The sequence below is a fragment of the Geotrypetes seraphini genome, chromosome 2 (genome assembly GCF_902459505.1).
Source record: "Geotrypetes seraphini chromosome 2, aGeoSer1.1, whole genome shotgun sequence".
Classification (NCBI taxonomy): domain Eukaryota; kingdom Metazoa; phylum Chordata; class Amphibia; order Gymnophiona; family Dermophiidae; genus Geotrypetes; species Geotrypetes seraphini.
In genome coordinates, this window is record NC_047085.1 from 233,505,067 (window position 1) to 233,519,991 (window position 14,925).

The 14,925-nt window shown below is 44.9% G+C and overlaps 1 protein-coding gene across 1 annotated transcript in view; it reads left to right on the top strand.

Moving 5' to 3' along the window:
- Nucleotides 1–362: 362 nt before the first annotated feature.
- Nucleotides 363–14,925, top strand: part of GUCY2C (guanylate cyclase 2C) — a 203,328-nt gene continuing 188,765 nt past the window's right edge. The window contains exon 1 of the mRNA XM_033932825.1: nucleotides 363–573. Within this exon, the coding sequence (XP_033788716.1) occupies nucleotides 363–573 (211 nt within the window). The remainder of the gene's footprint in view (nucleotides 574–14,925) is intronic.

The window sequence follows — 14,925 nt, forward strand, 5'->3', positions numbered from 1 at the left end:
AGAATTGTTTAAATTCTAAACTACCTCAGTCTTTCTCCTCATCCCTTCCTTACACAATGGAACCATCAGGAAGCAATAATTTTAACAGACAGGACTTGAGGTTTTTTTGTTGTTTGGTTTTTTTTTTCAAGTTTTATAGCTCTAATCTTTCAATGAACAAACAGAGATCACTCCAGTGGAGCGACCTTTGGGCATCTCATTTACTTTCTCATTGGTCACAGAGACCTGTACTTGTGGGCGGGGAAGAGTGCATGTAGTGAGTGAGAGGGATGTACACTCATGTACAGGTAGTTCCTGGTTTTTGTTCTCCAGGAAGGCAGTCCTTTGGGATGTAAGTGAAAAGTTTCTGAGCTGAGAGAAGGATGAGGCAACCGGTGCTCGTCTTCGAGCTGCTGATTCCTCTGCTTCAGCTCTGTCTTCCTCAGCAGCTCGTGCAGCGCAACTGTGGTGACAATAACTTCACCCTAAATGTGATTGTCCTAGATGATGATGAATCTGCCTGGACTTTGAAATCGGTGAAGCCAGCTATCGAACAAGGGCTGAAACTCATTGAGGATCAGCTGGAGAAAGATGGTAAATAACTGTTGATTTTGCTTTAATGCTAGCATCTGCGATTTCATTCATGAGAGGGTAAAGGTCAAAGATTAAAGGAAAGAGAGAAATCTGATGCTTATGAACCCTTTTACTAAAGTGCGGTAAGCTTTTGCACTTACTGCACATTAACAACCAAAATTAACTCACAGTAAGTACAAAGGTTGTGAGGAAACTGTTGGGGGGGGGGGCGATTCCAGCATTCTCTTTGCTACTTCCACAGAAATAGATTTCCTACTATGTGTTAATGTCAAACGTGATTAGCGTGGATGCACAACATCACATCCTGAGGTGGCATGAGATGCACCCATACTAAGGCACTAATTCTATAAACCAGTGAATCGCAAACTGTGTGCCGCCCAAGATTCTAGGTGTGTCACAAGATGCTGGGAGGAAGAGAGGTGCCGTAGGCAGCCAGCCGGCGCCTCTCCTCTCCGCACCTCTTCCCTTCCAGCACCCACCACTGGCGGCTCAGGTCCCCTTCTGGAGTGCCTATGCGCACGCGCAGATGTCAACATGATGATGTCACACATGCATGTGATGTCATTGCGAAGAGTCCTCACACTTCTGGGTGCCCTCGAGCAGCAGCCACCATGTTTAGTGTGCTTCGGCTTCGCAAAGCTTGCGAGACACTGCTATAAACGGTGTCTAACTCATTGGTGCCATTGAGCGCTATTGCCAATCATTCGCTAGGTACCATTTATAGAACTGTGCTTAGCGGTGCCAGTAGGCTTTGAATCCTTAGGGGTATTGCCATTTAGGTCAGGGTTTTCTCGGCCTAAATGAGTGCACCTAAAACCACACCCCAAATCCACACCTACTTGCTGGTGGGCACCTCGGTATAGATGTCTGCTTCAAAGTGGTAGGCACCTACTGGCTACATAATTGGTTTTTTTAATGATACTTACAATTATCAGTGCCGATTAAGCTCTTTTGCCTTGCCAGTTTAGGCATTATGGCCTAGATTCACTAAACTCACCGATCCGATCCGTGGCCATGTGACTGATTCACAACGAGTCCTCATGCAAATTAACGTGATTGGAGGCACGCCCCACACCGACCCCATGGATCGCTGCAGAGCGATCCAGATGCATGCGCAGACCGCACAAGCAAGGTCAACACAAAGGAGGGGGGGGCTGCAGTTTTGACTGGAACACTAGCCAGATGGAACAGAACACGTTGCGAACAGAACAGACAAGCCGAATGAGAGTAAAGAGCTGTAGCTACCTCGTGAGCTGTAGGTTTATATGCATTGCATATAAAAATGGTCACTAGAACAGAGACAATAGGGGGGAGGGGAGAACCGAGTGCTCTTTACCAACTTATAGCACATACTCAACTCTGCAAAACTATATTTAAAATGTCAAAACGTGCCCTCAATTGCTTACCAGCTGTCAAGCTCCAGGGTCCTTTCCCAGTTACAGTGCAAGCACCACATGGTCAGATGGGGACTAGCAAGAAGGGTGCCAGAGACCGTTATCAGATGCCGCCCATCCTAGCTTTTACATCCCAGCCGTAGGCCACAGGGAGTCTGGATCGGAAGAAAGCAGGCGAGCTGAGATCCACTCTTCCACTTCAGGAAAAAAAAAAATAAATCCACAATTACACACATCTAAGATATTCCATGAGACAAGAACGCCACCAGTGCAAGACAGGGAATGTGCTTTAGCCAGATGGAACAGAATACGCTTTAGCCAGGTACACGCTGCAGCCAGATGGAACAGAAACCGCTTTTAACCACAAGCTCGCATTGCAGGGACAGGGCGGCAGAGAGCAGGAGAGTCGGCAGAGCTTGTCTTCTCTTGTGCTTTTTGCACAAGAGAGATGTGTAAAATGTTTTATTTCAGGGCTGCAGGGCTGGTATTGCAGGGCGGCAGAGAGCAGGACAGTTGGCAAGGAAGTGAGTGACTGGTCTTCAGCAGTTGCTTCTTTTTGGATCGGCCAGCCCAATCAGGCTTCTGTTTAGTGAATCGCTGCCTTCCTACTTTGCATGCCATTTCCCCTTATTTGCATGCGCGGATCGCATCAGGTTGGAGATAGATCAGCCAGGAGGTTAGTGAATCGGGTCGGGGTCAGAGAAGGCTCGCAAACTGGTTGGAGAAGGCTCACAAAGCTTAGTGAATCTAGCCCTAAGTGCTGATCTCTTGGATAGGGAGAAAGAAGCTCGAGGTTTATTGGCAGAAATTTAGAGAACTTGTTCAAGCCACATTCACTCACATGCTGCCCCTAACCAGAAGTCTCTCAGTCTGTGTCTTGACCACTCTTCTTCCTGCTCTTTGGGCATTGTACTTGCTCTGCAACATTTATCTGCAAGACTACCCTTCTGGGTATGTCCTCATTAGTTCTGCATATCAGTCTCATCTCCTTTCTCCTCCTTTTCTTCAATGATTGGGGTCAACTCTGGCTCTGTGGGGAAAGCCTGAGGCTCATGTGCCAAGTCCTGGCAGCCTTGAATACCAGAGAGTTAAACTCAAAGGAAAAAGGGGGATTGTTAAAGATGAATATGTATGACCTAAGCCAAGGAACCTGGTGTTCTTTGTGGTACTTATCCTGGCTATATCACATGATTAAAATCTTGACGTAGATTTTATTGATTGCATTACAGAAAGGTGGTATAATCAAGAATAAAAACAAGCAATCAAATTGCTAAGAAAAATAGGCCTGCATTTTTGACAATCCAATAAGTCCTATCCTAAGTTCCCCAACAGAATGATCGAGGCTTGGAAAAGATCCTTCTAACTATCTCAGGGGCCAACAACTCATGATACACATGAGAAACATAGGGCTCCTTTTACGAAGGTGTGCTAGCGTTTTTAGCGCATGCACCGGATTAGCGTGCGCTATAGTGCGGCGCTAGCTGAAAAACTAACGCCTGCTCAAGAGGAGGCGGTAGCGGCTAGCGCACGCGGCATTTTAGAGCGCGCTATTCCGCGCATTAAGACCCTAACGCGCCTTCGTAAAAGGAGCTCATAGTAAATTGCTTATGAATCTGAGCTATAAATCCATCTATTCCTGGAACTTTTGACATCTTAAGTGAATTGATAGCTGCTACCATTTCTTGTAAATGTATTGGCTGTTCTGAGCATTCAAAAACAACAGGCTATAGTTTAGGAGGAATTACATTATATGAAAATGCATCAACATCTGTTTTAATAAATTGTAACCTATATACTGTTGACTCTTAATAAGTCTTGAAACTGATAAAATTCTGATTAAGACTCCAAAATACTAGGGTTATACACAGATTAAAATTTTTGTTCATATGATTAATCACATGATCCAAATGTAAAAGAGTTGAAATAAATGTAACGTGTACAGCCCTAGTGATTTTATTTTTTATCATCATCTCCCCTCCCCTCCATGGGAACCATCCTATTTCTCTCCCTTCCCCTTCAGGGCACCATCTCTTCCCATCTTCTCCTCTCAATGGGTATCTCACCTCTTCCCCTCCCCTCCCTACCCCACCATGGGAGCCCTATCTCTCCTCCCCTGTTCCTCTCCTCTCCTAGCGATCAGCATCTTTCCCTCTCGCTTTCTTCTTTTTCCTACACTAACCACACACTCTGGCATCTCCTCTCCTCTACTTGCTCCTTTTCCAGAACTTTCCTTGGCAGCTGCTGCACTAAAAACAGACTGCTTCTCATTGGGCTTGAAGCCTCTTTGTTTCTAATGCTAGAGAGAGAGAGGCTTTGAGCCACATGAAAAGCAGCCTGCTTTCAGTGCAGCGGCAATCAAGTTCTGGAGAAGGAGAGAGCAGGGGACAGGGAGCTGCTGGAGTACATGGTAAGTTTAGAAAGAAGAGGGAAGGAAAAATATTGATCACGAGAGGAGTATGTGCAGTTAATCACGTTATTATTATTTTTTTTTTACAGCATTAAAATTATTAACATGTTAATCATGTTAATAACAAGTTAAATGTATAGCCCTACAAAATACTGTTAAGTATATCTTTGCTCTGCTTGCATATGACCCTTAGAATGAATTACCAATAGAAACAAGACAAAAAGGTTATCCTGCTTTTTTTGCAATTTAATTGTTACATCTTGAGAGATTCAGCAGGTTAAACCTGCCTGAATTTCTTACTGCTGTTCTCTAAAAGTCCATTTGGTGCCAGCCAATAATAGAGAGGTGCCTGACTGCTCCTGAGGCCCGTTCTAGCTGTACTCTTTTGCTGAACTCTGTACATCCTGCATCTCATAGAAATGGCTCCAGCTAGTCTAAGGAAGGTTCCAGTACAGGAAATATCTGGAACTGATAGTTTAGAAGATGTTGGAAGTTAGTAGAAACCTGGGAGGGCATTGCCATATTCCAAGAGACCTGCCCTGGAAGCTGCCTCTCTGCAGCGACTTCCTGTTGCCACGTAGGTGGGACTTGCAGAGAAGCAACTTCCAGGGCAGGCTGGTGACAGAGGGCTTACTTGATTGGTGCTGCTAGCTGCTTTAGGGGCCCGGGGAGGAGGTAGGTGGGGGGAGTTGGGAGATCCATCTAAACCTAGACATACTCTCCCATTAAAAAAAAAATGTCTGGGTACCCGGACAGTCCTCGAAAAATAGGACATCTCTGGGTTTTCCCAGATGTCTGGTAACCCTACATTAAAGGCTGTTGTAAGAAGAATAAGGATTCAAAAAAGATCAGGGACAAGAAACTGAACTAAAACAGTTGCTGATATTTTTTGTAGTGGATAGGAATGGAGAACTTATACACCCCTACAAAATCCTGAAGGAAAGAGCTGGAGTTCAGTTTGTGTTTCTACTAGTGCTGCCCATATTCAGGGGAAAAAATTTTGTTTTGATTCGATTCAGCCCATTGAATCGATTTTTCGATTCAATTTTCCTGCCCAATTGGGTGTTTTTTCCAAACATCCTGGTGGGTTTATTTTATAGCCTCTTCACCCCCTTTGCCTTTTCCTAACCACACTGGCGCTGTGGTGTAAACAAAATAAATTTAAAAAAAGACTTTTTCTCTCTCTGTTAAATCCTAGCTCACATTTGCGGTCTATCACCAGCTCTGGCAGGATACACGTTTCAAATATGACATTGTAATCACAAAACAGAAAATAAATTTAGTTTTTCTACCTTTTGTTGTCTGGTCATTATTCAGATCTTGTTGGTCCCCCACTCTGGTTGTCTTCTGATAACTTGCTTGCCAGGGTCTCCTTCTTTCTTCTTTCTCCGTGCTAACCATCTATCTGCCATCTCTGTCCTCCCCTTCCGTTTCCCTTCCCTTCCCTCCCCTGGAGGTCTGGCATCTTTCCTTTTTTTCGTCTCCATCCACAGATCCACCTTTTCTCAACTACTCTTTCATCCAGCATCTCTCCCTTCTTCCCCACCACCCCAGGGTCCACCATCTCTCCCTTTCTTTTCCCAACTACCCTCCTATCCAGTATCTCTATCCCCGCTCCACACCATCCCTTGTGTCCAACTTCTCTCCTTTTCTGTTCCTTCCCTCCCTAAATCCCATTGTCCACCATCTCTCTCCCTCTCCTCTGTTTTTAGACCCATTATTTCTCCCCTACCCTGTCTGGCATATGCATGTCTCTTTGAACCCCCCTCCCTCCCTCCATGTAATTCTACACCAGGGCCCCCCCTAAAGGCCTGCCCCCCACCCCTGAAGGCCTGCCTGTCCCCCCTGAAGGCCTGTGCCACCATCCCTGAAGGTCTGCCCCCCTTGTAGGCCTGCACTCCCCTGCCCAGGCTATCCCACCATGCTCTGCCCGCATGTACCCATTTTCTTATTTACTTCTTTTCCCCTTCTTGCTTCTCTACTTCTCCTCTTCACTGTTCTCTCTCTTTCCCTTTCTCTGCTTACTCCATCCCTCTCTCCAAATACTCTTTATCCTCTTTCCAACCCTATATTTCTCTCCCTGTCTCCTTTCTCATTCAAATCCTTCATTAAGTACTTTTCACTCCTTGCCTCCTTCCCCTCAGCTCTCCTCTCAGGCTGCTTACACTTGATCTCTCTCTCTCTCTTTTTTTTTTTTTTAAATCTGATGGCCTCAGAAGAAATGCTGTGCTGCTCTGAGTCCATCATGGCCTCCCTTCCTCCCCCCGAAGCCTGCCTGCCTTCCCCCAAGCTGACCTGCCACCGATTTGGCCTCACACCACTCACCCGCTGCCCGCAGCCGCTGCTAGCTGAATCCATTTAGCACACCCCCCCTGCTGCTGCCGCAACTCCAAAAGGGCCAGGCGCGTTCAGCAATTGCACCCGCCAGTCCATAAGCCTTCCCCCGACATCAATTCTGACGGAGAGAAGGCTAATGGGCCGCCGGCATGCAATCACTGCACGTGTCTGGCCCTTTTGAAGCAGCAGCAGCGAGCAGAATTAAATTGAGCTGGCAGGCGGGTCGCTAGCTAGCAAGCAGCAACACAGAAACACCACTGCCGCTTGCACTCATCGTAGAAGCACATCGGGCCCACCCTTTAATCCGGCCCTGGATGCGCGGGAGGCTAGGGGAGAAGCCGGAAACCAGCACTTCCCGACTGACCCCCCCCTCGCCCTCTAAAGCAGCGGCCGGCCAGCAAGAGGAAGTGCTGCTGCTCCTGCTTTAGGGGGTGAGGGGGGGGGAGGGTCAGTAAGCGAATCGGGAGGCTGATTTTTTTTTAATCGATTTGAATCGATTCACCCGAAGTGAATCGGTGAATCGATTCAAATCGTGAATCGGGCAGCACTAGTTTCTACTACAACAACCAGGTGTGCCCTTTTGTACAGGGATGAAGGGTATTACCATCTTATTTATTAGAGCTTCCTGCCAACAACTAGAGGTTGTATATGAATAATTACATTACATTATATTACATTACATTAGTATTTATAGATCGCTAATGTGCCACAGAAGGAGTTCAATGTGATTTACAATTTAGAGGAGCATGGCCATTGCCAAGGATTACATTATTTCATGACATAGATAACTTGGTTTGGGTTCATGTAGGCGTATTATTATGGCATATGGTTTGGAGAGAAGATTGCAAGACTACAACACCAGATATAGATATAGCCAGTGGCATGAGGTGACATTTATATGTTTATGTTTATTAAAAACTTTCTAGACCGCAACACAGCCTAAAAAAGGATCTAACTAATACAAAAGTCACTCAAAAATGTAGAACCAGAGTTTTAACTCAGAATGTTTTTTAAATTGTAAATGCAATAGAATTCTGCTCAGAGACATGAAGGCTGATCTCTCCGCCTCACCCACCAATCATCGCAGTATTCAATGAAGCTTCACTCCAAATAACGTGTTCATAATGTATTCTATCTGCTAGCTTATACAGCTATGCTGAGACTACTATCACAATTTTATGGTGAAAAATGTTGGTACTTAGCTTAAATAGCTAACTGGTTCCGATGTGCCACGTTTCAGTACTGCGTCAGGGAACCGACAAACGAATACAGATTTGAATATGGAGGTGAAATCTCTCTATATATTGAATAAAATTTTTAAGTTGTTATTCACATTATGGCCCAGATTCTCAAAAAAGTCGCTGAAGGTTAATCGCTGGCAGGCGCCTAGATTGCTCATACCAGCAACTAACTTAACTGTTTTAATTGGTTCTAAATGGTGTGATAATTGGTAGTATCATTTAAAAACCAATTAAATCTAATCAAAACAAAAAATTAGGTGATACTAAGCGGTCTCCTAGACCAGGGGTAGGCAATTCCGGTCCTCAAGAGCCGGAGCCAGGTCAGGTTTTCAGGATATCCACAATAAATATGCATGAGATAGATTTGCATCTCAAGGAGGCAGTGCATGCAAATCCATCTCATACATATTCATTGTGAATATCCTGAAAACCTGACCTGGCTCCGGCTCTCGAAGACCGGAATTGCCTACCCCTGTCCTAGACCAATGCCTAGGTCCATGGTGCCTAGCATTGCCTAGCAACATCGAAGCCCAGAAATGGGCATGTATAGGGATGGTGCCGGGCTTTGGCATTACTAGGCAACGCTAGCTGCAATTCAGGAAGAACTCTAGGCGCCACAAATGTAGGCCTGTAAAACCCTGGCCTGCGTTTCTGGCGCCTAGGGTCCTTGGGAGCCTAAATTCTGGAAGTGGCGCCTGTCGGTGATTGACAGCAGGCACCCATTTTGTAGGCCAGTGGTCCCCAACCCTGTCCTGGAGGACTACCAGGCCAATCAGGTTTTTGGATAGCCCTAATGAATAAGCATGAGAGAGATTTGCATATAATGGAGGTGACAGACATGCAAATCTGTCCCATGCATATTTATTAGGGCTATCCCAAAAACCCGACTGGCCTGGTGGTCCTCCAGGACAGGGTTGGGGACAACTGTAGGCAATAATCTAGTTAGGACTGTACCAGTGACTGAACCAAGATCCGAAAGTTTTCTTTTGCAAAGCAATGTCAGATTCATCTTACACTTAGTGTCCTCAGTGTTGTGAATATTTTCTTGGTTAATGTTCATGTTTGTGCCTCCCAGGATAGGTTTTTGTCAAATATACTGTAATCCCTAGAACTCTCAGTTCTGATTCCAGTTTTGGTGGAGGCGTTGTGCAGTGTTATTTGGGTGTCGTCGGGTGATTCTGGGTGAGTTTATCAGTAAAAAAATTTTTTTATTTAGTTTCAGTTTCAGTCGGCAATTAGACAAGTGACATCCTCTACTGATTTGTCGATCTTGTTTTCTTTCTTGTAGAAAGGAATGCATATTGTAATATCATCAGTGTAGGAGAAGTAAGTGAGATCATTCTTGTCTAAGTGTCTATTCTTGTGTAATATGTTGTACTTTTATAATTTTATAATTTGCATATTGTAATTCGTTGATTGTCCAGCTCTCTTCGGTGTGAACCACCTAGAAGTTGTCTGATTATGGCGGTATAGAAGAATAAAGTTATGTTTTATATGTTATGTAGTGTTGATATCAGTATACTGAAAAGTATTGAGGAGAATGGTGAGCCTTGGGGTACTCCTCTTCATACTGACTATTCTTCCGATCTTTCTCCATTCATTTTTACGCTGTATGCTCTGTTTGTTAGGAATCCTTCTAGCCAAGTGTGCACTTTACCGTTAATCCCTAGGAAGTTTAGGATCAGTAATAGGAGTTGAAGGTCTACCACATCAAATGCACTAGCTAAGTGCTATGTGCAAGGACTTGCTGTCCAGTGCTCATGCGTGTTCTAATCTCAGATGTCAAGGAAGGCACCATGTTTCAGTGCTATAGTATTTTCTGAAACCTGATTGTGTGGTATGTAGTAGTTTATGGAGTTCAGGGACTTTATGATTTGATTTGTTACAATGCTTTCTAAAACCTTGACATGAAGTGGAATTGAAGCTACCAGTCTGTAATTCTTGACATTGTTCATTTCTCCTTTTTGATCTTTTGGGATGGGTGTTAGAATGATTTTTCCTAGGTGTTTGGAGAATGTTCCTTTTCTTGTGAGTCATTCAGCCAGTCTAGTAGATAGTTGTAGTATATAGTTTTGATGCTCTTTTGGTAGGAAAGTTGGGTAGAGATTGTCACCAACCTCTCTCCTGGGCAGAATTCTCGGTGGGGTTGGTGGCAAGAACTTAAACTATAGCTTTCCTCTCAAGTAAAGGAGATTCATTGGTGACCTTCCAGTGTTCCTTTAGGTGACGTCAAATGATAGCTTCTTCAGGAGTTTTAGTGCACCCAATTTTTGTTAAGAGAAAACCCCTCCCACATCATTAAACAAAAATCTCAGATTGTCAGAATGCTCCCAGTTCTTAAGATTCAGAGGGCTTCCTTAGAGCTTCCCTCTTTAGCACAAAAAAACCAGTTCTCAAACAGTGCTGCAAACAGTTCCCAGGTACTGCCCATTTGTTGGGACACTGTTGGAAAATAAACATTTTCAAAAAGGAAAAATTTAAACATTTAAAGTTCATCACTTCACAGTTCTCCAAGTTATATACTTTCAAGCATGTTAAAATCTTTCACTATTTTCATCAATTGGTAACAGTCATTTAAACAGCCTTCACCAGCTCCTTATGCTGGCCCTGCAGCCAGGAGAGTTGCTGAGTATGTGTGATGAAATAGCAATATTTAAACCCGCAAAAACCGACCCTGCAAACACAGACTTTCCCACAACAAGCCTGAGCTGTGGCAGCACTTCTGTTCCAATCAAAAAGAGAATTTTTTTTTTTTTAAATACCTCTTTGGTTTTACAGCAGGAATAAAACAGTTTCATGGCTTCAACAAGCATAAATCAAAAAGAAAAACAAAAATGAAACCTCCATTAACTTGCCTTTACTCCTTAGCAAACTTCCATGGCCTCAGGAGCATTATTCAGCAGCTCAGTGCCCAACTCCATGGGTTCCACTGTTTGGCTTCAGAGGTCAGACTCACTTCACTCTGGTCTGTAATCTCCATAGGTTCAGGCAGTTTATCATGAGTGCCCCCCAGTCCTATGTGTTCCTGCTTCTTCTCCCAATCTTTCCTTCTCCTCCTAATCAGCTTGCCTTACTATTTAAGAATTATGTATTACCTCCCCAAACTTCCAGGTGGTGTCTTGGGAGTCCTACATCTCCCTCTCTGGCCATCAGGAGAATAACAATTGTTTGGATGTGTGTTTCTCTTCTGGTGAGGTTCTGCACTCCTACTCCCTCTAGTGTTCTCTAAGGAGATAACCTCAGGCTGTAAGCTTTGTTTTTCAGGAGAGTATGCCTCTTTGTAGGTGAACTGTTTTGAACCTACATGCAGTGTCTTTGCTAACTTAGGAGTTTGGATAGCAGACTTAGGCAAACAGTCACACCATCTAATGAGCATTAAGATTTGGTGTAATCTTATTAGCTCTGTGTCTGTGATTGGAAAGAATTCCTCCCAGTACCTCTCTTCTGGGCATTTTGTTTGTGGAGTGTCTTCTCTCTTGATTTTGAGCTGTTTCCTAGTACTTCTTTGCTGTGTTTCCTTTGTTAGTGTCAGTTCTGATGTTGTCTGCTTTTGCTTTGAAAAAGGTTGCCAGTTCAGCTGCTGTTGAGGATTTGTTGATTTGGTTAATCCAGATGGATTAGCTAAGAAGTGTGTTATTTGAAATTTTTTCAAATCTAGTTTACGTTTGACTAGTTTTATTTGGGTTTTGTAGTGGTTGATCTTTTCTCACCTTCCAGACTAATTCACCCCATCTTCCCCTCCTCTCACTCCCTCTGCATCTCCCTACTCTATGGCCCACCCTCTCCCACTCTAAGCCAACACCGTAACTTCCCTGTACTCATGTACTCCCTATTGTATCAATACCTGTACCCACAGTATCCACATTGTACCTCTCCTTTATTGTACACCATCTTGAACTGAAAAGGTATGACGGGATATAAATAAAGCTATTATTATTATTTTCTCCATGAGATTTTGAGGGGCACTTGGATATCCTAATAGCAAGAATGTCCAAGTACTCTTAATTAAAACCAACTTTCTGGACGTGCAGCAGCACTTCTAAGCTGCTGTATGTCCAGAGCTGAAAGGGGCGTTTTGGGAGGTGTGTTATAGGTGGGAATTGGGCGGGCGTAAACCTGGACGTACTGCAGCGATAATCAAAGCTTTCCTAGAGGGAACTTTTAGACGCCAGCAGTCAGACCTGTTGTAGTTGTGTCCAAACTGATCAAATGACTACTGGAGAGATTAAGGCATGATCCACCCTTATTCCCCCAATGGTCACCGACCCCCCCTCCCACCACCCAGAGATGGAGGGAAAAAAACAGCACATTGAGGACTTACAATCAGTTGATCGCGGCAGAAAAATCCCCATTAGCTGAGCCGGTTTTGGAGATTCCTGTCGGCTCAGCTGATGCTGTGGAGCCCTATACCCCTCACCCCGACATCCCCCAACATTTCTGGGCTCCCCCCTCATCACCTGACACCACCCGGCATCATGGAACACCCCCCACACACACATCACCCGACACCCCCGTTCCTTCCGCTGCAAAATCGGCAGGAGGAAAGCTCCCTCCCTCTTGCCTACAGGACCGTGTGCTGAGAATGATGGGCCTTCCTGGGAGGGGCCTAAGACCCTGATTGGTCTTTTATTTTGCATGCTATGATTTCCTGTGACTCTGAGAAGTAATCATTAGTCATAGATGATTCCTAATAATAATAACTGAGCAATGTTATATGTTTAACATTTGTCAATATAAACTCCAGATATCTTAAATTGTGTGCTTGAAAGACCTTCACCAATCTAGTAAGTATGTTTAACCATCTAAGGGAATTAAAGTAAACATAAATTGTATTTTCATCTATTACTGGAGAAAGGAGTAAAGAACTGTAAATAGTTACTACTTGATCAGTGAAGATAAAGTGTACTTTGCCTAAATTATTTAAAGGACAATAAAGTTTGATTCAGACAGAAAGACTCTGTGGAGTGAATTATTGAGTAAAGATCGGGTGCAGCTTTCTGCAGCCTCCCCAGATAAATCTGGGTACCGCCTCTGATCTCAAACCAACACATTTGATGTGAGCCCCTTCCATCCACCTTCCAGGGCTTACACTAGGCAGCCACCTAGGTGTGCAGACAAGGGCATTACATTTCATAATAAAGACCCATCTTTTCCCATATGGATAAAGGGAGATCAGGATGCTCATGATAATGTGGTTTATTTTTCTCTCAGTGGCTGGATCATGTATAATGGCATAGCGCATTTTAATTATGTTAGGGGCCTTTCTATTAAAATGCACTACAATTTACAGTTACTACAGCTTAACATGGTAGCTGGTAATTTTGGGAGCATTCCCACTATTTTATTGCAAGTCCTGCATTAATGTTCCCATTAGTACATGGTACCTGCTGAGAGTTAATAGCAGACCACTTATTTCATCCTATTTTTGAGGTGGTAAGTGGTTCTGTGTTAACTCTACGTTAGCCAGATAGCATGTGGTAACTGTAATGCATGAGCTGGCTAATGCTTCCGGGCCCACTCTCTACTCATGCCACACACTCTGAGAGAGAAAAAAAAATCAGACCAGTGCAGTAACACACAGTTTAAGCTCAGAAACAGGTGAACTACTGCAAAATCACTTAATACGGTAGTGCAATACACTGTTTCCACGTGTTAAAGGCAAAATGTTCTTTAGTAAAAGGTCCTCTTAAATGTTGTTCTTATTTTATAACTGCAAAATGCTGTAGTATGAATGGTTCTGTGTAACTGGTAAAGAAATAGTTTTCAATAAATTACAAAAGCAAATGTGTCATCTCCTTTCAGACAACATAAATCTTATTTTCATGGTGTTAACTGAAATGGCAAAATGTTGGAAGCATGATAACTGAAAAATCTTTGTGAGAAAGAGACTTATACTCTTACATTGGAATGTCTTTTTGAAAAAGACTGAGGGCCTGATTCTGTATAGGACGCCCAGTCTCAGCAGCCATCTAAGCAGCTTTTGAGAATTGCACATATACAGAATCACGTCTCTCCGTAACCCCGCCTAACCACCCCGAATCTCTAGTCGGTGTCCATGTCACAGACGCCATTAAGAAAATTGCATTGCCACTAAGCTGATCGTTGCAAGGGAATCTCCCTGTAGCTGAGCGGCAGCAGCAGGGAACCTCCAATCCACATCGCAAGTTGGCTAGCAGGAGGGATGCCCACTCCCTCCCACAACCACACACGAACCCCCCCCACACTCAGTGTTCCCTCTAAGCTGCGCTGGCGTGCGCTGGCGCACAAAATATTGCATCGCAGCGCACAAGTTTACGTCACAGCGCACGGCGTACGGAGATGGCAGGCCGCGGCGAGAGGAGAATCGGGCGAGTTGGCGCTGGCGCCCGATATTTGTAGCGCACAGCGAAAAAAATTTTGCCCACAACACCCGCCCGCTTAGAGGGAGCACTGCCCACACTTTCCGCAGCAGGAGGGATGCCCAATCCCTCCTTCTGCAAACCCCTAAAGCATCCCCAGCAGGAGGGATGCCTACTTCTTCCAGTCAGCACAACCCCTCCACAACATCCCTGGCAGGAAGGATGCCCACTCCCTCCTGCGGGCACACTCTCCTCCACAACATCCCTGGCAGAAGGGATGCCCAGTCCCTCCTGACAGCACCCCCAACATCCCCAGCAAGAGAGATGTCCCGCTGCAACCCCTTAAGCAATCCTTGGCAGAAGGAATGCCACTCCCTCCTGCCGGCAATCCCCTGAACCCCCTCCCCCCAAAGTCTATAACAGAAGAGATGCCCCCTAAACCCCCCCAAGCCTTTCCAGACCCCCCTAACTTTAACAGGAACACCAGCCAGAGAGATGCCTACTCCATCCAGCCAGCAGGCCCGCCTCTTCATAATGGCGGACCTTCCCCTTCCCGGTGCATCCTGGGATGCACCGGGGAGGGGCCTAAGGCTCTGATTGGCCTAGGTGCCTAAGGCCCCTCCCATAGGAGGGGC